Source organism: Calypte anna, chromosome Z (assembly GCF_003957555.1).
Source record: "Calypte anna isolate BGI_N300 chromosome Z, bCalAnn1_v1.p, whole genome shotgun sequence".
NCBI classification, from domain to species: Eukaryota; Metazoa; Chordata; class Aves; order Apodiformes; family Trochilidae; genus Calypte; species Calypte anna.
The window spans coordinates 153,858-174,796 of record NC_044274.1 but is presented as its reverse complement, the minus strand read 5'-3'; the positions used below and the strand labels follow the sequence as shown (position 1 = coordinate 174,796).

Here is a 20,939-nt window from a genome sequence, read left to right as displayed (position 1 = left end):
AGAATGCTCTCTGAAGACACCACTGGTTCTAAAGATGATGATGTGTAGTGCCTGAACAGGGCCTCTGTTCTGGGGACTTGATATCTGATAGGGAAGAGCAAGCCCTTGTCTGATCTGGGTTGTCAACTCTGTGAGCATCTCACTGCTGTGAGCACCAGCTCTTCCAGCCCACCCTCCTTCCAGACCACCCTTGGGGACTTCTTCTTCCCCACCTGCAAGAGGGGCTGTGGTGCAGCACATTTAGTGTTCAGGTGGAATGTCAGGGGTGGAGATTAAGCAGCTATGGGGAACCAGAACTCCCCTAATGGACTACCTAAGTTATGTCCCTGTACAGGCCCAGCTGCTGAGACAGTACAAAGCTGCTTCCCAACTCTGGAAACCCTGGAGTAACTCAGAACCACCCACTGGTTCTCCAGCAGCTAACCAAAACACCTGTGGAGTCACTCCTGTCATGACTTAAGGACTACATCTCAGATCTAAGATGCAAGAGCAACATGCTAAAAAACCTACCACAGCCTCACAAAGCAGAGCTGATACTGTAGGGACACTTGCATTGCAATTGCCTGTTATTTTGTGTTTGAGTTAGAAAGCCATTGGAGAAGAGCTGTCAGGCTGACACCACTTGTAAATGATACTTCACATTCTCTTCAGTTTACTTTTTAAAAGTCAACTACTTAGGGTGACAGACTTTTTCTGCCATGGAGATGTCAAGGACACCTGCCTGAAAAGAAAACAAGTATATCTTGTCTGAAAGACAGCATGCACAAATCTTTATGCCATGTATAATCTGTGAAATCAATTAACACTTCAGATATTAATACAAAAGCATTAGCAGCAGCTGCCATCTTCTTTATAGTATTCTGCAAGCCAAGCACAGAAATCCAAACTAAGTAAACAGACTGTAGTTTTCAATTTTTTAAAAACACATCCGTTTACTAGTGAATTCGGAATAAATAGGAAATGATAAATACTACAACCTGATTCTACAAGTCAAATGCAGGATTAGCCCTAGGTTTGTGCAAGCTTCCACAGACCTTCTTGAACATTAAAACCAGTGCAAAACATAAAGCCACTTATTCATTATATAAATTACCAAATCAATGTATGATATTCAGATTCACACAGAATCGTTGGGTTGGAGAGGACCTCTAGGGATCATCTAGTCCAAATTCTATAAACCTGTCAGACTCACTGATGGTCACAGTTGGCAATGGACCAGTTTGCTGCTTTGGTTAACTGGAACACGTCAGAATTTGTCCCTGGTGGAGTCCCTTGTGCTGAGGTATAACCCTGCCTGAATAATCCCGTAAACACAGCTTATGGTGAGGCATCCTCCCACAACACCAAAGGCTGTTACCAAATCCATCTTGTCACAAGAGGCAACAATCAAAATCTCCACACTGTCTCCAAGAAGGACCAAGTAATTCCATGTTAATCTACTTCTGTGAGGTATGGTAGCATGGACACAGGACAAAGTTCAAGGCAGTGATGTTTTCAAGTGTCACAAGTGTGTTCACCTGCCTCACAGGGATGCAGTGTGTGGTGATCAACATCTTTGCCATCCCACCACAGCCCATGGTCCCACCACAGCCTGCCAGCCCACCATGACTTGCCATCCCACAACAGCCCATGTTCCTACCATGGCCTGAGGTGCCACCACAACCCACCATCACACCTTGGCCCACAATCCCCTCACAGCCCATCCCTCATGGAGGCCCCACCATCACACCTTGGCCCACAGTCCCCTCAAAGCCCATCCCTCATGGAGGCCCCACCATCACACCTTGGCCCACAGTCCCCTCACAGCCCATCCCTCATGGAGGCCCCACCATCACACCTTGGCCCACAGTCCCCTCACAGCCCATCCCTCATGGAGGCCCCACCATCACACCTGCACCAGCAGCCAGAGCAGGGTCCTGGTCCCTCAGCCTTCAGGGGGATGGCGTAGCAGAGCCCCACCTGGGCACCAAACGAACTTCTGACTGAACAGTGTCCCCTTTTTCCTGTCCTTCATTCTTCTGGAACCGGCTCGCAGGCCACGGATCCCCGCGGGCGGGCGGCAGTCCCGCGCTGCCGCTGAGGCGAGGCGCGAGGCGCTGAGGCGAGGGGCCCCTCCCTCCACAGGCGGGAGAGCGGCCCGGCCCGGCCCGACCCGCCAAGCCGCGAGCCGGGACCGCCGTTGGCATCGTCACCGGGCCTGTCCTGTCCCCGCCGGCGGGGCCGCGGTAGAGAGCCGGGGGAGCGATCGGAACCGGGCCACTGGCTCTGCCCTGCCCAGCCTCGCCGGCAGCGACTCGTCTCCTGCCGGAACCCCAGGCTCGGCAGCGCGGGGACCCCCCCTCCCCGGTGCGGGAGGCCGCGACCTGCCCGGCCCAGGCGCCTGCCCGCGGCTCGCTCGGAGGCAGCGCAGCCCTCCCCGCCCCCGGCACACTCCAGGGAGCCGTTTCACACGGAATCACACGGGAGCGTCTCCCCCATCTGTGCAAGCCGAGGCACCCCCACCCCCACCGTCTCCTCAGTCCCGGCAGAGCCTCCCTGCCATTATGTTCCACCATCTCTTAGCCAGGCCGCTCGGCGGGCGGCCGAGGCAGCGCCGACCTTAGCCATGCCTGCCTGAGCCCGCCGGCCGGAGCCGACGCGGCCGGGCGGGCGGCGGGCCCGCAGCAGGTGTGTTTGCATGGGGGTGCGCAGTTTGCATGCGGTGGGGATTCGCCTTCATGCCGGCCCGGCTCCCGCCTCGCCTGCCAGCAGGCCCCGCCGTGCCGCGGGTATTCTGCGGCGGAGCGGCCTGCCCGGCCTGCTCGGCGCGGCTCGGGCTGCTGCTGGGCCGGGACGCTGCCAGGGCGGCGGCTGCCGGAGCCCCGCGGTCACCCGAGCTCCGGGGTCGCCACGGCCGGCGGCTTCTGGCCGGCTAGGCAAGGTGAGGGGGGGGAGCATCGCTCGGACGTGGCCGGCTCGCCGTCCTCCCCCCTCTCCCTCCTCCCCCGGCGGCTCTCCCTTGCCGCCGGAGGGGCCGCGGCCTCCCCTCCCCAGGCGTTCCCCTGTGTGTAGCCGAGGCCGTTCCAGCAGCCCGGTGCTCAGGACCGGGCCGGCCTCGGCTGGGCCCGCTCGGGTAGGGCTGACCCCGGGCCCGGCGGGGGGGGTTGCGGGCGCCGCGCTGAGGGGAGGGGGCCGCGGTCCGCCAGAGAGGTGCCCGCGGCGGCCCGCAGAGGCGGGAGCAGCTCGCCTGGGCTGAGGGTCTGAGGGAGGGCCAGCTGGAGCCGCCTGTGCGGAGAAGACGGGGCTGAAGCAGCGGAAGAACATGGTCGTTTTCCCCAGAATGGGGTGGGGATGAGGGATGTGGAGAAAGTGCCAGATCTCAGCTCTCTCCGCAGGGGAAGGGGGGGTGAAGGGTTGTGCCCGAGACCTCTGCTAACAGTTACAGGTGCAGCCCGGAGAGCAGAGGGGCTGTCTGGTGTAGCCCAGCCTGGCAGCTGGCTCGGAGGAAAGCCGTGCTGAAGAGCCATCTCACGGCAGACCCCGGAGAGGATGGGGCTTGGCGCGTAGGCGGAGGTAGTTACTGGTTGTACCAGTGCAAGGGTGAGTAGCCAAAGGAGGAGCGGGGTGAATAATGTCTGGATTCGGGGTGCCTGTCAGCCAGGCAGCAGGAAGGCCCTGGGTGGCAAAGACAAAAGGGGGAGCGGGCCAGGAGCAGGGCTGCCATGGGCCAAGCTGGGTGCTCGGCCCTGCTCTGGAGGGACTGGAGCACCGCAGGGAGTCGTGACCTTGATGAGGAATGGCCCAGGAGGGAGATGCGGGACGGAGCGAGGGGCTCTGATCAGCCAGGAGCCACCTCTGCGGGCTATGCAGGGCTGTGTCTTGGCCTCCCCCGCAGCCCTGGGTGTGGGAGCCGGGGGGGGGGCGGCCAGGCGGGGGGCTCTGCAGTTTGCGTTCCTCAAGGAGAGTTGAACAGAGGGAAAAAAAAAAAAAAATCTCAGCCGCCAAGCCGGTGATGCTAGGAGGGGGCAAGGGGACTATTTTGCAGGCATCTTGCTGCTGCGGAAATGGATTTCTTGAGGGGAGGGAGGTGCGTGTGTGGGTAATCTCTGTAGTAACGCCGTACAGAGAGGAGAAAATGCCACCCGAGCGGCCCCAGAGGCAGCGAGGAGTGGGCAGGGTGGACGGGAGAAGACCTGGCTCAACCACCCCACGGCCGTGGGCATGAGGGGGCAGCTGCCGAGCAGGCCCTCCGTGTGCTGTGGGGAGCAGGGGGGAGCAGCCCCGGGTTAGCTCTGCCTGTCTCCCAGGGCTGTGGCCAAGCCTGCCTGGTGCTGCAAGAGAGATCCTGTGAGGATTTTTATTGCGGTCTCTTTGTTAGCTACAGACAGGCACGCACACACTCCCAGCTTTCAGCCAGGTTGTGGGAGGTAAGTGGGGGAGGAGAGGAAGGGAGCGGCGGGGCGGCTCTGGGGAGCAAGGGGAGCAAAGGGGCCGGGCAGGAGGGCAGCCGGGGGACAGGGAGCCACCGGCCCCGCCACCACCGCAGAACTGGCCCCTACGATTTTCAGGGACTTGTTGGCAACCCAGCGAGGGTTGCCATAGCTTTTTATGTAGGGTGACCAGAACCGGCTGGAACTGGTTTGAGGCAGATCAGCTCCTGAACACAATGCAGTCACTGAGCTACTACAGTGGGATAGCTTCCTCCCTTCATGGCAGCCAAAAGCAGAGGAGCTTGCAGAAAGATACCATCCCAAAACAGTATGTGAATGCACACTTTAGACACACAGCACTGGTATGTGGCTAATATAGTCATAAAGGATTCTGTATGTAAATGTACATATTTGCAGTAGCTGAGATTACTTTGGCTTTTCGTGCCTTTTTATGCTTAAGGAATGGGCAAGAGCTGAGATTTATGACCCTTATTAAAAATTTTTTGCTTTGCAAGGGTGGGACACTTGGTTATGCAGTCTATTTTAAAACTAAACTAAATAAAATTGATTGGATTATTTGTAATTGTAGTTATGCTTGTGACTGAAGAATGCTGCTTTGCATGCTGTTTTATTTACAGGGTGCTGTCTTGTGGTTTTCTTTAGGAGACGTTAAGGGGGGGTGCTGTGCCTTTCTGTAAGGCCAAAAGGAAACATTCTTGTTGTAGAATTGTGCATAAAAGCATTGCAAAGATGCTGTAAGGCATACTCGTTTTCCTTTTTTTTTTTCTTTTTTTTTTTTTTTTGTCTTCTTTTCCTTGTAGGCCTATTGATTGGGGCTGCCTTTAACCCTTTCATATTTGCAGAGGTAATGCATCTGTGGCAGCAACTGAGCATTGGCTAAAAATCTTACAAGGGTCAAGGTTCACAAGGTGAGATGTGGTGTTCTGGGTATGAATCTAACAATAGCATGAAGGTACATGTATGTGAAAAGTGAATCTGCCTCCTGATTGCACACTTGGCACAGTAGTAAGGAGACAATTGTTTAAGTGTTACTAAAGAAATGCTATTAACCTCCTCTAGTTTTAATAGGATTAAAGCTATTATTTGTAAAGGCTTACTGATATCTTAGCTAAATACAGTATTTCCATTGAAATATCTTTCATCCAGCTATACGTTTTTTCACAAGGTAGTGATACAGAATAGGCCTCTGAGTGACAGTCATAAATTGTGGACCACATGGCAGTTAACTGTTCAGTGTTGTGTTACAGCATTACACATTCAGAATTTGCTGTCTGATTATTTAAAGGTTGCTTGTTTGGCCGTATCAGAGTAACCTGATACTTAATTCTGAATGAAGATCTTAAGTGTTAAACATGTACTTGATACAGTCTACATAGAAATAAACAAATAAATAGCATGGGTGGTGTTCCTAAAACTGATGTAACTCGGGGACAATTTTGCAGCAGCCAAGTGGAAAGATGCATTTTAGAGGTCTGATGGAGCTCTAGTGGGTTACTAGTGGCATGAATTATAATATTGTGCAGTAATGAAATAAGAATAGGAAACCGGATGGGCAGTCCATCAGCTCCTGAGGGGTGACTACTTTTAACTCAATGCAATGGATAATGGACAGTATTTTTTTTTATATATTTTTTGTTCTCATCTTAAAAATAAATGTGTGTACTTAGATTTGAGCTGGCAGTTGTATCTTGCAGTGAAAGCTGAGGGATTCAGAGAGGAAGAGAGGGGGAGAGAGAAGAAACGAATTTAGCAAAGGGAAGAACAAAGGCTGTTAGAGCTTGCACATTGGAACACTAAACATTTTGCCTTGGGGATTTTTTTTTTTTTGCTAGAACTGTTGCTTCCTATGACAGGAAATCAGCAACTCTAGTGTCTTAAAAGGATGATTTTCTAAAATACCTGGCCAGTCCTTTCTGTGTTAGCTGTTTTGGTAATCTACAGTCAAGATAAATGTGGAGGCAAAACACTGAAGATGTTCTGTTCTAGTGTGAAATGGGGGTCTTTTCCTCTGTGCTCAGCAGAATAAGGTAGAGAGTCTTAAATGCTGTGAGAGGTTGTGGATATTGGGTAAGTTGTATGGTGGCTGATAGGCAGGGTGCCTGCATCAGAGTGACAATACAGGGGAACCTTTTTATTTCTGACTGCAGTGAGTTATGCAAGGTATTTATATATTAATTGTAGAAAAGTGCAAAGAGCATGCTAATGTTTAGCCTGAGATTATGGTGTTGTGGTTCTTAATGCAGCTGCAATGTATTGTTGCTCAGATTTGATAGGGCAGTTAAATAGCTTTTGTGGTGGATCAGAATGCCTGACAGACTGCTGTGCTGATCTCTGCTCTGATTTTTTGTAGTTGGATGCAGAGGTTCTATATTTGGTTGGAGATATCTGTAGCCAAAATACGTTTGCAAACGTGAATTCAGGAATTGTATCCATTGCTGATGTTCTTTTCCAAGTGTCAGACAAAATTCATGCTACCTGGGGACCACCTTGTAGATTTATTTTCTTTCTACCAGAATAGTAGCAGTTTTAAAATTTTAAGTTCTTGAGTTGCCTCAAAATTCAATGTATCTGTTTTGTTTGGAATTTTGAACACAATCTGTATTATGAATTTTCATTTTTAGCAAAGGAGGTTTTGCATTTGCAGGGATTTTTGTAGGCTGTAAGATGAGAAACCTGAATAGATGCTGGAGTCTGCAGTGCTCTTGGTGAGTTTTATTTTTTTAGACTAATAGTATTTGGAAATGCTCTTCATCAGGAGATTCTGATTTTGCACGTAGGCCAGCTTTTCAGCAGAAAATGCTGCTTAATGCTGGAGGGCTGATCCTCTGTATCAGCTATCATGATCTCATTTTGCATTGAGGCTTGTCTCGGGTATGTGATCTTGAGAACAAGAGAAATTATTTCTCAAGTTCCAAGCCTCTCCTGGTGAATTAACTAACTTTGGGTTTTTTTAGAAGTATGGATGTGAGTTAGAATACAAATATGCATACAGATTGTGGGGAATTGTTAAAAAAAAAAAACCATATAATTTGACCTGAATGTTTTAGGACCTGTTTGTTGCTAGTGTTGCACAGGCAGACCCTGCCTGACTTGGAGTGCTGTTACTGAGATTGTCTGCTGCAGCTTCACACTGGTTCTGAGCAGGAATTGCCATCCATTTAAAAAAAAATCATTGAAGGAAATAGGCTGGAAGCAAGTGCTATTTAGAGTGAGATTTGAATTTGCATTAAATTGGGAATATCAGAATTCTTTTCATGATTGTTGTACATCCAGATTATTCACCTGTTATTATCCCAGCCCATTTTGCATACAGAAGTACAAAATTAAACCATTTCTATAATTCATTTTTAAGTAGAGTGCAAAAAGAATGGTATGGGGATTTACCTGCTTTTTATGAATTCATCTTCATCTTGGGAGAAATCTGGGGAGTTGCTAGGCCCAAGACCTTAACATGGTCTCTTGATAAATGTAGGAGGTTCTCCTTTGTCCAGCTGTAGATAGAGATGGTTTGTTCAGCACCATGTGGCATGGGAAAGGAGACACCCTGCCCCTGAGCTGCAGTATCCCTGTTCTTTTTGTCAGCTAAAGTCTGACAATGTGAACTTTGAACCAGTCACATGTGGTTCTCTTTAAATCGTGCTGGAGGTAGTTCAGTGGTGGTGTGAGAGGAGGAAATGGACAGACTTTAGGAGATAAACCTTGTGTTTCCCTTCCTGTTACCTCCTACACAAAGAGAACTTGAGATACCCATTTGCAATAAAACCAAGAAAGTTAAAAAATGGAGGAGGTAGACAACAAGATGTCTTCTAAAAAAAAAACAAACAACACAAAAAAAACCCCTGCCCTATGAAAATGTGCTTAACAAAACAAAGATTCATATGAACTGTCTTTACTTAATTACACCTATTGGAGGGGAAAAGGGCTTCTCTTTCAACAGATCAGATAAGAAGGTTCCATGATCAGGTGCAGGATGTAGTAGAAAAGAAAACAAAGACATTTACCTGCCCTTTTATAATCAGTTCTAGAGATGGATAGGTTTTGAAAACAGTGGTTATGTACTTACCAGCTTGGGCTCCTTCTGGGGACTCTTGTTGGCATGATGTGTCTTGGTAATCCATAATTGCAAACCTCAGCTAAGTCATAAGCACAGGTAGCACTTCTCCATGCCTCACATCAGAGGCTGACTAAGAGACTCTTCTGCAGAGATCTTGTATTCTGAAGGCTCAGAATTGGAATCCCTGGGCAAACCAACTGGGAAAAGCTTTGCCAGTATTGACAACAAACAAGTCAACAAGAAGTCTTGAGCTTTCATCTGGCTGTAACTGCATCTGTGTTCTGTTCTGTGTTCTGCCATCATCCTCATGGCCATATTTTTGTTTACCTGGGAAAGGCAACGTGCATACACACGCACTGTATCTCCACACCACCTCTGTGCCAGGTTGTAGCAATAGGCTGTGAACATCATGCAGCTGCCATCCCATCTCCTGGGGACTTTTTCCATGACTTCCATCTTTTGCCATCCCAAGCTGCCATGGCTTTCATTTCTGGTGTATTTACAGCCAAACTGCACTTTTGTTCAAACCAACAAAATACACTCAGTAGTTCATTGACTTTGCTGCTTTTTCTCCTTGTTTGCTTTCAGTATTTTCTGGCTTAAGCAACTCTTGCTGGCAGTGTGTGGACTAACAAGGTTTGGTATTCTAGAACTAGACAAATGATGGAGGGAGGGGTTTCTTAAATAATTTTTTTATAATTTTGTAAATGTTTCAGTAGTTACTCTAAAACAATACCACTTCTGTGTGTTATACTGAGTATGTTATACTGAATATACAGAAGCAGTTGAGAAAGATTGGCATTCAAGGTTTTTTTCCTCCTGATGGCCTCCAGAGTTGTTTATACCATCTAATTTTACAGCTTACATGAAAGTAGATCAAAGTCAAATGTGAGCTGGTTCCATCTGCTGTGGAACGAGGCCGTAGTAAATCAGAGCCATGAGCTGAGCTTTGCAGAGCTTATCCCTGTCCTGGTTCCAAAGTGTTCTGCTTGACGACGCCAGGGATCAGCAGCGTGTGGGGGGGGTCTGGTGAGCTTCCACAGCTTGTTCCAGTACCATGGTGCACTCTGACAATGCATCTGGATGTTGTCCTAACTGGGTGGGCAGGCAAGTGACCCACTGTAGGTCTGAATGCTAATTAATGGGTTAAATCCTCTTCACAGTGAGGCTGGTTAAACACTGGAATCTGTGGCCTTGAGAGGTTTTGGCGTCTTCATCTTTGGAAATACTTAAAATGTGACTGGACAACATCCCAAGGGCCCTGAGCAGAAAAGTTCGAGTTCCAGAGGTCCCTTTCAATTTCAGTTGCTCTGGGATTCTGTGAAATGCTTGTTGGCTTGTTGCAACATTTTTGGGCAAGTGAACAGTAGATCTTGAAATTCTTCTAAAACTCACCAGTGAGGTTACTGCCCTGGAAAAAAAAAACAAACAAACACAAAGAAAAGAAAAGCTAAAATTTCAATATTTGAAATACTGAGCTAGTACTTACTCTCCAAAGGGGAAAGAAAATTGGTAGAATGTTTTCTCAGAAAACCAGAAGTGCAAATTCAGATTGTTCTTAGTCTTTGAGTATCATGCATGGAGACAAATGGGTTTTCCCTGGTTTGTTTGTTTAAAGGCAGATAGGAACAGTGTAGCATGTTGAAATACTTAGTTTACTTGTTACAAGTTCCATCCACAAGAGCTTTCTTACTTCACAAAGGCTTAGACAAGGACTGCCATGAAATCAAAATGCCACCTATTATGAAAGCTGTATTTCTGGAAGAAGGAATCTGTCTGAGCTTTGCTACACTATCAAGCCATGGGACCTTTGCTAAGTGAAAAGGAACCTGTATTTGATGTGAATCTGGGAGGCACTGCTGATTGTGGTTACAGTGGCCCCTTGTATCCTAGTTGCCTGCAGTGTGTTTCAAACCACACCAAGTAGTGACTGGAGATGTGGTTCTCCTTTCCTGCAAAAGGTTTGGTGGTTGAATTAGCAAACTTGTTTTTGCCTTCTTTTCAGGTGCTTAGCTTTCAGAGTAAATAATCAGAAGGGTTAATCATAATTACAAAGTTATGTTGAATCAATGACAGACTGCTTATAATCTGCGTATTTGGCTGATGTTTGCCTGCTCTTAGGGTATATGTTACAGTAGGAAAAGAAGATCAGTGTTACAAGGGGAGACATCTGAATACTTTGGATAGATAATAAATCTTTATATGAGTCTTTATATGAGTAGCCCTGAAAATCAGGGCTGTTTATTGTATCATCAATCCCATTGTTCTTCATAATACATGCTTTAAATTAGCATTCCTCTGTTTTGAGGTGAATTTTAATTCTCTTACTTAGAAGCTAACAATGAAAATAACCTAATTTCAGACAAAGTTTTGACACCTTTGTGTGTCTTTGGAGACACTGAGCTTTGCTTATCACTTTAAAGCAGATTTCAAAGAAATTCCAGTTCCAGGAGGATCCAAATTTCTGAGGGAAGCAGGAGCTTGCCTCCTTTCCTGTTCTGAAGCATTTATGGGCATCATGATGCCTCAGAGGAGGAACAGACTAACAGCTTGTCTGGCAGCCAAGGTGTCAGTTGATTTTGATCTTGGATAAAAGGCCGAGATTTACCCTTTCAGGGAAGGAGTTACTGGAAGATTTTTAGAGAAAGAAAATGCAGAAGTTTGGCTTCAGAGTCCTGGAAGTTGTGGTATAAACATAGTTTATATACTGACTCTTAAAATAGAATAGAATAGCAAGGAAAAGATGAATGAAATGTCCAGGTTACAACTTTGCCTGGCCATGTCTTTTGTCCCTTCTTGTTTAACTTAGGTCTCTTGAAAAGTTTGAAAAATGGGAGGGCATTCCCGAGGGCAGCAGTAATTCTGGGTAGAAGAAACATAGGAGAAACCATTCCATCCCATGCTCTGGTAAAGCACAGGAGTTATTCCTTCTGCATACACTTGAAAGACAGTTGCAGCTTCATGTGCTGTGCTCTCTGTGGATAAATTTATAATCTTAGCTCTGCAGAGCTCTGGATTCTTTTGAGATAATAGCCCATTTTGGAATTATCATAACCAAGTTTTTCAGAAAAGGACAAATGCACCTCCTCTGCTGCACTGTTTCTCTCTTAAACACACTGTGTACGTTGGCCTTTACATAATTCATTGCTGTGGCTAGATGTTAATTAAACTCCAGCTTATGTAATTAGAGGACGTTTTAGACTGGGAAGACTTTCTACTTCTTTTTGAGTGTATATGACAACTGTAAAAAGAAACCTATGGACAGATGTACAATCAGAGTGCAAATAATTAGTGTCTGGAATAGTGGAAAACTTCAGGTAAGGCTTCATGTGGTTTTACATGGATTGATATGCTTTGGTCTCGGGAATCTTTTCCATGTAATTCTTATAAGAACTTTTGATTGCAATTTTGATATTTATGTGTGCATGTATTTTTGTATTTCTTAGATACCTGCTTAGTAATAGTGGCTCTTTCACAGAATTGCTATAGCTCTTGTTGTAATAACTGGAATGGACACTTGCACTTGAACACTGTTCTATGATGGGGAATTTCTGAAAATACTACTTCAGAGGTGCTTTGCATGGGGTATGTGAACATACACTTATTTTGTGTCAAGCTGTGCTTTACTGAGATCATGACTTTCTGCTTGTTTTACAGATTTGCTTACAATCAAATACATGACCATGGGGGATATGAAGACCCCAGATTTCGATGACCTTCTTGCAGCCTTTGACATACCAGACATGGTTGATCCAAAAGCAGCTATTGAATCTGGACATGATGAGCATGAAAGCCACATAAAACAAAATGCTCACACGGATGAAGATTCTCATGCCCCATCATCCTCTGATGTCGGTGTGAGCGTCATTGTGAAAAATGTGCGTTCTATTGATTCTTCTGAAGGAGTGGACAAGGATGGCCACCATTCCACAGGCAATGGCTTGCATAATGGCTTTCTGACATCATCGGCACTTGATGGTTACAGTAAAGATGAAGGGAAGTCACTTAAAGATGATGGGTCAGCTTCTGAGACTGCACTGAAGGACTCAGCTTTCAACCAGTTTAGCCCAATATCGAGTGCTGAAGAATTTGATGATGATGAAAAAATAGAGGTGGATGACCCTCCAGATAAAGAGGAGATGCGTGCAAATTTCAGAGCAAATGTCTTGGCAGGATCTGTATCCCAGCAGGAGTATGACAAACTGAAGGCACTTGGAGGGGAGAACCTGATTAAGTCTAGCATCCAAATTTCAAGTAGTATAGATAAAAATAGAGTTGCTAAACGAGAGACAGAGACAAACTCCATCAATTTAAGTGTCTATGAGCCTTTTAAAGTTAGAAAAAATGAGGACAAATTGCTAAAAGAGAATTCCGAGAAGCTTCTTGAAAACAGGGTACTTGATGGAAAACTGAGTGCTGAAAAAAGTGAAACAAATCTCGGCAGCATTTCACAGTCCAAAGCAAAGTCTTCAGCAAAGCTTTCTTCATGCATTGCTGCAATTGCAGCACTGAGTGCTAAAAAGGCAGCTACAGATACGAGTAAAGATTTACAGTCTAATTCAGGAGAATCTTCTCCATTACCAAAAGACATAAGTGAAAGTCCTCGGGCTATTGAAAAATCACCTGAAGCTCAGAGTCTCATTGATGGTGCTAAAAAGCCATCTATTAAACCACCGGATAGTCCCAGAAGTGTGTCAAGTGAAAACAGTAGCAAAGGGTCTCCATCTTCTCCTGCAGGGTCAACACCAGCAATTCCTAAAGTTCGCATAAAAACCATCAAGACTTCTTCAGGGGAGATCAAGAGAACTGTTACTAGAGTGTTGCCAGAAGCTGATTTGGACTCTGGTAAAAAGCCAGAGCAGACTGCTCCTATGGTGACTTCCATGACATCTCTCCTGTCCTCGCCAACTTCTGCTGCTGTTCTTTCTTCTCCGCCTAGAGCTCCTCTCCAGTCCACAGTTGTCACCAATGCACCTGCAGAACTTGCACCAAAACAGGTCACTATCAAGCCCGTGGCTACTGCATTTCTCCCTGTTTCAGCAGTTAAAACAGCAGGTTCACAAGTGATTAATTTGAAGCTTGCTAACAACACGACAGTGAAAGCCACTGTCATATCTGCTGCCTCAGTGCAGAGTGCCAGCAGTGCCATCATCAAAGCTGCCAATGCCATACAGCAGCAGACTGTTGTGGTGCCAGCATCCAGCCTTGCCAGTGCTAAACTCGTGCCAAAGACAGTCCATCTCGCCAACCTTAACCTTCTGCCTCAAGGTGCTCAAACCACCTCTGAACTCCGCCAAGTGCTAACCAAACCTCAGCAACAAATCAAGCAGGCAATAATTTCTGCAGCAGCCTCACAGCCTTCCAAAAAAGTGTCTCGAGTGCAGGTGGTGTCATCTCTGCAAAGTTCTGTCGTGGAAGCATTCAATAAGGTGCTGAGCAGTGTCAACCCTGTACCAGTTTACATACCAAACCTCTGTCCCCCTGCCAATGCCGGAATAACATTGCCAACAAGAGGTTACAAGTGCTTGGAGTGTGGAGATTCGTTTGCTCTGGAGAAGAGCCTGACCCAGCACTATGACCGGAGGAGCGTGAGGATTGAAGTGACGTGTAATCATTGCACAAAGAATTTAGTTTTCTACAATAAATGCAGCCTTCTTTCCCATGCTCGTGGGCACAAGGAAAAAGGAGTTGTCATGCAGTGTTCACACCTGATTTTAAAACCAGTCCCAGCAGATCAAATGATAGCATCTCCTTCAAGCAATACTGCTGCCTCTATGCTTCAGAGCCCTGTGGGAGCTGGCACACATACTGTAACAAAGATACAGTCTGGCATAACTGGGACAGTCATATCAGCCCCAGCAAGCTCACCTGTCATTCCAGCCATGCCCCTGGATGAAGATCCATCCAAACTCTGTAGACATAGCCTAAAGTGTCTGGAGTGCAATGAAGTTTTCCAAGATGAGACATCTCTTGCAACTCACTTCCAGCAGGCTGCAGACACAAGTGGACAAGTAGAGTATCATATGTTTACATTCCAATGTTTCATCTATATGGATATAGATATAAAAGCATCTATGGATATGTTTTTACTTTCGTTTAGCTGTTAATTATCTGAATCTCCATGATTAAAAGTATAAACAAAATCCACAAAATATCTTGCAAGCACATATATAGTGAAAGTCAGCATTTTTAAATAAGAGGGGGTTTTAGCTTTTTTAAAACCCTGAAGTCTGAAATTCACACTGTACATGTCAAAATTTAGCATTAGTTTTCTTGCAGCTGAACATTTTAGTACTGAAATGAATGGTCTTTACTAAGAATTTTTAATCATTCTTTCTGTGCTTTGGAATTTGAGTATCCTGTGGAATCCACTTAATTGGCACCCTCATTAACAGCCCACCTATTAAATCTGAATCATAGTTTCAAGCGATTCATTCTTGATTTGTCTTCAGTTTTTATTATTTTTGCATAGCACCATAGGTGAGCTAGGCATCCCTCTGACCTGCAGGGACTGCAGGCAATGAATAAATGGCACACTGATTCTATTAGAAGGGTACACATGCTGTTTGCTTCAGGTCTTTCTCAAACAGAGGTGAAAAGTGGTGTTCACTAGCATGCATTTCTTGCTGTGTGACCATTTGTTTATTTGTGTTGGTTTTCCTTTCCTCTTAAAACTGCTGAAGAGTTAATCTTACAAACCATTTAAAAATTCCTTACTAATGTATGTGGCCTGATCTGAAAGAAACACATCATTCAATAAAAGATAATCTTAATCAGTGTGCGATGTATTTTATAATCCTCTAAGAGCTGAGATTGTTAATCAAATTATGTAGTTGGATTTCTGTTGGGGCGTGCCAATTAAAAGGGATTCTGGTGTGTTTCAAAGCATTCAGTTGAGTTTGGGTGTTACAGCTTCTTGATGTGTGGGAAGCTGAAAACCTGCAAACATGCTCAGACTGATCAAGACAGGAATGCCCCAGGAATATTCCTGGGAACTGCACAGCAACTGTACAGGTTGTTAGTCCTGCAGTTAAGAGAGGAAATGCAGTAGTCATGGAAGAGTAGACACGTTCCTGTCAGAATCTGTTTACTAAAATTAAGACCTGTGTTGTGGCCATGAAGCAGCTATGCTGTGTCTACCACTACAGATAGTATTGTGAAGAGATCTGAATCTGGAAATAGTCTTGTCTACAAGGATTGTGTGGCTCTACCTCAGCTCCTCCTTTACTAACTGGCTAGTGGACTTAGGCTGAATGTCCCTGGATTCACACAGAAATGCCATGTGAGATTCTGCTTGTAAGATACTGCAGGTGTGGCTACCTAAAACTTCTTATCATCAAGAAGTTGGCAGAAAATATTCTTTCTGCAGCTTTGAACAGTGTCTAATGGCTGACCATGCGTTTATTCTGACCAGCTCTTGAGTTACTTCATACTCAGTCATCATTTCTTAGTTAACCCCTTTGCTGGTGCTCATTTGCGTTAGATTGATCTTTTTTTTTCCATAATAGGTTCGTTAGTTATCATTCAGAATTACAAGATCCAGGAGTCATTGTGAAAGCCCTCTTGTTCCTGGTTCTGTAAAATCAAGCCATAGGAAGGCACTAAGATAAGGGAAGTGGATGAGAGACAGGCAAATGTACTGAGAACAGTTTGGGAGGGTGAGGTAAGGATAAAATAAATTTAAAATAGAAAAAAAATGCGAAGACAAAACAATTATGTACTGTCTTTCTGTGGGGGGCATTTTTGTACAGATAGGCAAACTGAACAGATGTGTAGAAACATCTTTTGCCCTTTCCTGCTACCTCTGTTTGGTCCTTTTGCCCTGTTGCTGCTGAGTTTGCTCCCTGTGCGTGTCCCGTTTGCTCCCTGTCAGATGCTGTTTACCCTGGTGATTTACCTACAGGAAAGCAACCAAGATCTTCATAGAATGTCACAACATAGCTGCAGCACTGCAGTTAGGTGGAAAGATAAGTACAGTTATGCAGGTAGTGCTGGTCAGGGAGGAAAGCTGATGAAGGTCCAGAAAACAGCATTGCCTCCCACCCGTCACCATGTTTGTGTCATCTGTTGGAAACTTCCTCTATAAAGAGCTTTAATGCCTGCCTAGTCCTACTAGGGATGGGCTCCAGATTTTAATTTAGAAACAACAGATAAGCCTTCTGGATGCAAAGCACAGAAGGAATATAAACTATTTTGATGTTACTCCATTTTAAAAGAAAACTCTTAATAAATCTAGTTTTAAATGTTTTGTTGAAATACCCCCTTTAAAAGTAATATTTTTCTTAATCCTTTTCATATATCAAGCAGCAGTTTCAGTTTCTCTGCTGGTTTTTATTTAAGTTGTATTTTATTACATACTGTAGCGTTGTAGCTATATTGAAATGCCCAGCATGGAAAAACTGAACAGTTGCTTTAGTGAGAGCAATACATCCTGCTTTCATTTTGTTACCTTTCTGTCCATTTTTTGTCCAAAGGTAGACATTGCTGCAAAGGTAGAGTTTGCTGAAGAAAGACTCTGTATAGGCATTCATTAATAAACATTTCAGGGCTTTTTTATTATATGATACTCCTTGAAAAGCTTGGACGAGAAATAGAATCAGAGAATCACAGAATGTCTGGCTGGAAGGGACCTCAAGGACCAACCCCTCATATAATTGTCTATGTGAAATGTCTTGTCACCCTGTTGAGCTGAGATTTAAAACTTGACAAAGAGGGGGAATCCACCACTTCCCCTGGGAGACCATTCCAGTGTCTGACTGTCCTCAGTATAAATACTCTGACTTCTGTTTTCATTCTTGCTTGGCTCTGGCTTTTTGTTGTACACTACCATTATTTTGGAGAGGGAAGGAGATAGAAAAGTTAGATGAAATGTATATTATAGCTTTGGAAGGAAGAGATAATAAAAAGAAGCATTTGGATTTTGCAAACAAATAATAGGAAAGCTGTTATTTGCGGCTTACCATTCTTGGTAGTGCCCACCTAGTTGCTCTTGAAATGAAAATCATACAGTTTTATGTTTTCAGTGAGTCTGAGCAGTGAGGAGCTGATACTGCTTGAACTCCCGTTATGACAGTAGAATGTTGCTTTTAAAATAACAGTAAAACAGCCCTACCAATTAAATAGTGTTCCGTATAAAGTTGTTACCTTTCTGTAATATTTTACTTTCATTAATATTCCTGTTAAAAGGAATAGGACCACTCACCAATGGGTTTCCCTCATCTACCTACTGGAGGGAAAAAAACCCAAAACCCTTGGCTCATTAATGTTAACGTTCATTCATTTACAGATATAACTTTATAGCTCCCATGGAAACTACATAGCTCATTTCCCTTCATACTCATAGCTCTTGTGTATCTTTATTTTCCATCTCCACCATATTTCTCCTAACCTTTTATTTTTTTCTGAAACTTTGGCTTTAAACACAGGCAGGTGATGATTTTCACAAACTGTTTTATTTTGGTATGGGTTGGAATGAGAGAAAGGAAATTCATGCTACCTTAAGCCCAAAATAAAAATGGTAAGCAAACCTGTTGAATTTCAGAATTTCACAGTAGATTCTTCTTATTCTACTGGAATGGGTTACAATTAAACGTTAAGCATCGTGGCTTCCTCTGGTGCTGCAAAGGCTTGGGAAGGATTCTGGGAACCCTGGGGATTCTGTTCTGTTTTGCTGTTTTCTGATGAGATCAAATAATGCCCCAGATTTTCCAGTATTTTATTGCTGCTTATTAACAACACATAGAGGGCAGAAGATAGGTTTTAGGAGTGGTACTGAAGCCAAGTGAGTATGGCAAGCAGGTTTTAAGTCGAGTTGTGGTTAGTCAGTATTTTGCCTCTGAGCCTGAGCTGAAGACAAAGGTGACAGCCCAGCCAGCTCTGGTCACTGCTGGAGGCCTGAGTCAGCTGTCCAGTCAGGGCTGGTTTTCAGTTGAGGACAAATACTTGGCATTTCAAAGAGGTACTGATAGATGTCTGAGTGCAACTTCAGACTTGCTGTGTCACAAAGGTCTCCCCTGGGTGAGAGTTTGAAACCCCTGCAGGTAGTTAACCTCTGGCAAAGCCTTCTGCAAGGGCAGTGCCTGATGAGCGTGCAGCCTGGCAGTTGTGCTAATGCTGAGTAATGGTAGATTTTCTTTGCTTAACTTCCTCTATTTTAATAATGCTTTGCATTTTGCCATCTTGCTGTTGTCAGGACATTTGAGAACTGTTTGTGTGGAGACTGCATTCAGACCGATCAGGCCACCACGTTCACAAAGCAAACACTGGAAGTGACCCATATGAAAACACACTTCTTGCTTCTGTGTCTGTGACCACAAGATATTTCATGTTAACATTTCTAGTTAAAACTATTGTTTTTTAAAACGAGAAACAAAGTATTTGCATGCACCCTCAAAAAAAAAAAAAAAGGTCATTTAGATTAAGCTGTTTTGTAAAAATAATAAAAATGGAGTGTACAGATTGCCATAAAAAAAAATGTTTTTTTCTTATAATATCAGTAATATTGTAAAAGTTCTAAGGCAGTTAAGTTACTTTGGACCTTTGTAGTAAACAGTGTTTTATTAGGGGAAAAAAAACAACCTTTTTTTGCAGTGACCATAAAAGTTTTTTCCTTCCATCTTTGGAGGAGTTAGTGTCTCTCTCCTGTTGATTAAATGAGAACAGGCCATTTTTTACTGGCATAGTTGCCCGTGCTAGTAAGTCAGACTCCTGTGAAGGCTATTTCTAACACTTTACTAGTTCTTCTACAATGGTGGCTTTGATTCTGCTATAACATGATCTGGAGCTTACTGTTTTCAAAAGGTATTGTAAAGACACTCACCTAAGCTGGAAGAAGGGGGTTACTTTTTGTGAAGCACCTGTGTTTTAGTAAGAAAGTTTTGCCGTGAGGAAGGGGCTTATTCCTTAATTATTTTTTCTGGGATTTCTTCACACATAGGTTAGTAAAAAAAAATGTACAGTGCAGCTCTGGAGATCTTGCTTTGTTCTATATTCTTGCAGAATGTACACATCACTACATTTGCAAGACTCTTATGGTAACATTCCTAAAAATACACAGATCTTGTATTAAAAAATAGCCAGGTCATGAAGAAGGAGTCTTGTTTTTGTTTTTAAGTCTTTTTCAGTCCCTGGGGAGATTTGTAAATTTCAAGTCATAGGAAATAATAATAATAGCAATAGCTTGAAAAGCTTTTCAAAGCAAAATCAGAAGAAGTGGACATAAAGTACTGCAAGGTCTTGTACTTGATAGTCTTGAGACCATCAGCATTTCTGCTGAAGTCAGTGAAGCAGATGCCATGGTTGAAGTTAAACAGAAGCTTAGCCCCAGTCAGCTTTCTGCTTGGGGAATTTAGTATTTAGTATTACTGGAAATGAAACATTTTCTGGAATGCTTTTACAAGTTTGGCTCTTTGTGCCCTCCAGTGATAGAAAACAACTGTGAGCAAAATTAAGCCTGTTTTTCAACTGGGTTGCATCATTTGCATTTCATCCCAGGAATGGCACACAGCACCCAAAGAGTTTCAGTGTTTCATACTTGGATTATGGTCAGCATATAGTCAAAGATTTATTTTTTCAGAATTATTTTTGTTTAACACAGTATGAGGAAAGAATTAACTTAGGAAGTTACTGCTACATATTACAGGTTGCCCTGCAAAGAAAAGCTTTGTAAATATTTCGTACATCTCTAGTTCTTACTCAAATGCACAGTATCTTGATACAATCCTGATACATTCTATCCTGAGAAATAGAATTTGGAATCATCTGTGCACTTTCTGACAGATAATATTCCATTTTTTTTGGTATAATAGATATTGCCATAAGAATACATCAGGAGGCAAGGATCAGAGAAAATTAAGGTAGTATATTTGGAGGGTTTGGGTTTTTTCTTCACATGGTGCACCAAGTTAAAACCATAAAGCTTGGTTCTTAGGTTGTAGTTAGGCCACTTGCACCGGTAAGGAAATACTGTGAGGCACCTGAGTAAAATATATATAAACCAACCTGTGTGTCCCATGGTCAGTGGTGTATGAGAAAGAGCTTTGTTGTGCCAGGATGGCCCGGAATGCCACTATGTCTGGTTGCCAATATCTGCCAGCTCTGCCTACAAGAGCTATAAGCAGGGCCTGCATGTAATGCTTGCCTACTTTTGGTTCACATCAGTCGTAGCATTTAAGCTTTTATATGATATATTACAGTGTTTGACACAAGACGTTATGTATAGCTGAACCAAACCTTTTGTTTCATCTATTTTGGTTTATCGTTTAGAAGACATGCAATATCTGCCAGATGCTGCTTCCTAACCAGTGCAGTTTTGCATCACACCAGAGAATTCATCAGCATAAATCTCCATACACGTGTCCTGAATGTGGAGCAATCTGCAGATCTGTCCACTTCCAGACTCATGTCACTAAGAACTGCCTGCATTATACCCGAAGAGTTGGTTTTCGGTCAGTATA

At 44.2% G+C, this 20,939-nt stretch overlaps 2 protein-coding genes across 6 annotated transcripts in view; one reads left to right on the top strand and one right to left on the bottom strand.

The window, feature by feature from the left end:
- Positions 1 to 8,550, bottom strand: part of ALPK2 (alpha kinase 2) — a 77,454-nt gene extending 68,904 nt beyond the window's left edge. The window contains exons 1-2 of one of the 2 annotated variants that reach the window (XM_030468053.1): positions 8,494 to 8,550; positions 7,815 to 7,921 (exon numbers count right to left, since the gene is read on the bottom strand). The gene's annotated coding sequence lies outside the window, so the exon portion shown is untranslated. Of the gene's footprint in view, positions 1 to 1,891; positions 2,215 to 7,814; positions 7,922 to 8,493 lie in introns of those variants that run through there. The other variant, XM_030468052.1, reaches the window with a different exon arrangement.
- ZNF532 (zinc finger protein 532) overlaps positions 2,347 to 20,939 on the top strand; it is a 34,413-nt gene continuing 15,820 nt past the window's right edge. Inside the window, exons 1-4 of one of the 4 annotated variants that reach the window (XM_030468059.1) lie at positions 3,074 to 3,112; positions 3,419 to 3,579; positions 12,142 to 14,495; positions 20,749 to 20,930. In XM_030468059.1, coding sequence (XP_030323919.1) covers positions 12,162 to 14,495; positions 20,749 to 20,930 — 2,516 coding nt within the window. In that variant the 5' untranslated portion in view covers positions 3,074 to 3,112; positions 3,419 to 3,579; positions 12,142 to 12,161. Of the gene's footprint in view, positions 2,668 to 2,809; positions 2,921 to 3,073; positions 3,113 to 3,418; positions 3,580 to 5,230; positions 5,339 to 12,141; positions 14,496 to 20,748; positions 20,931 to 20,939 lie in introns of those variants that run through there. The other 3 variants (XM_030468056.1, XM_030468054.1, XM_030468055.1) reach the window with 3 other exon arrangements.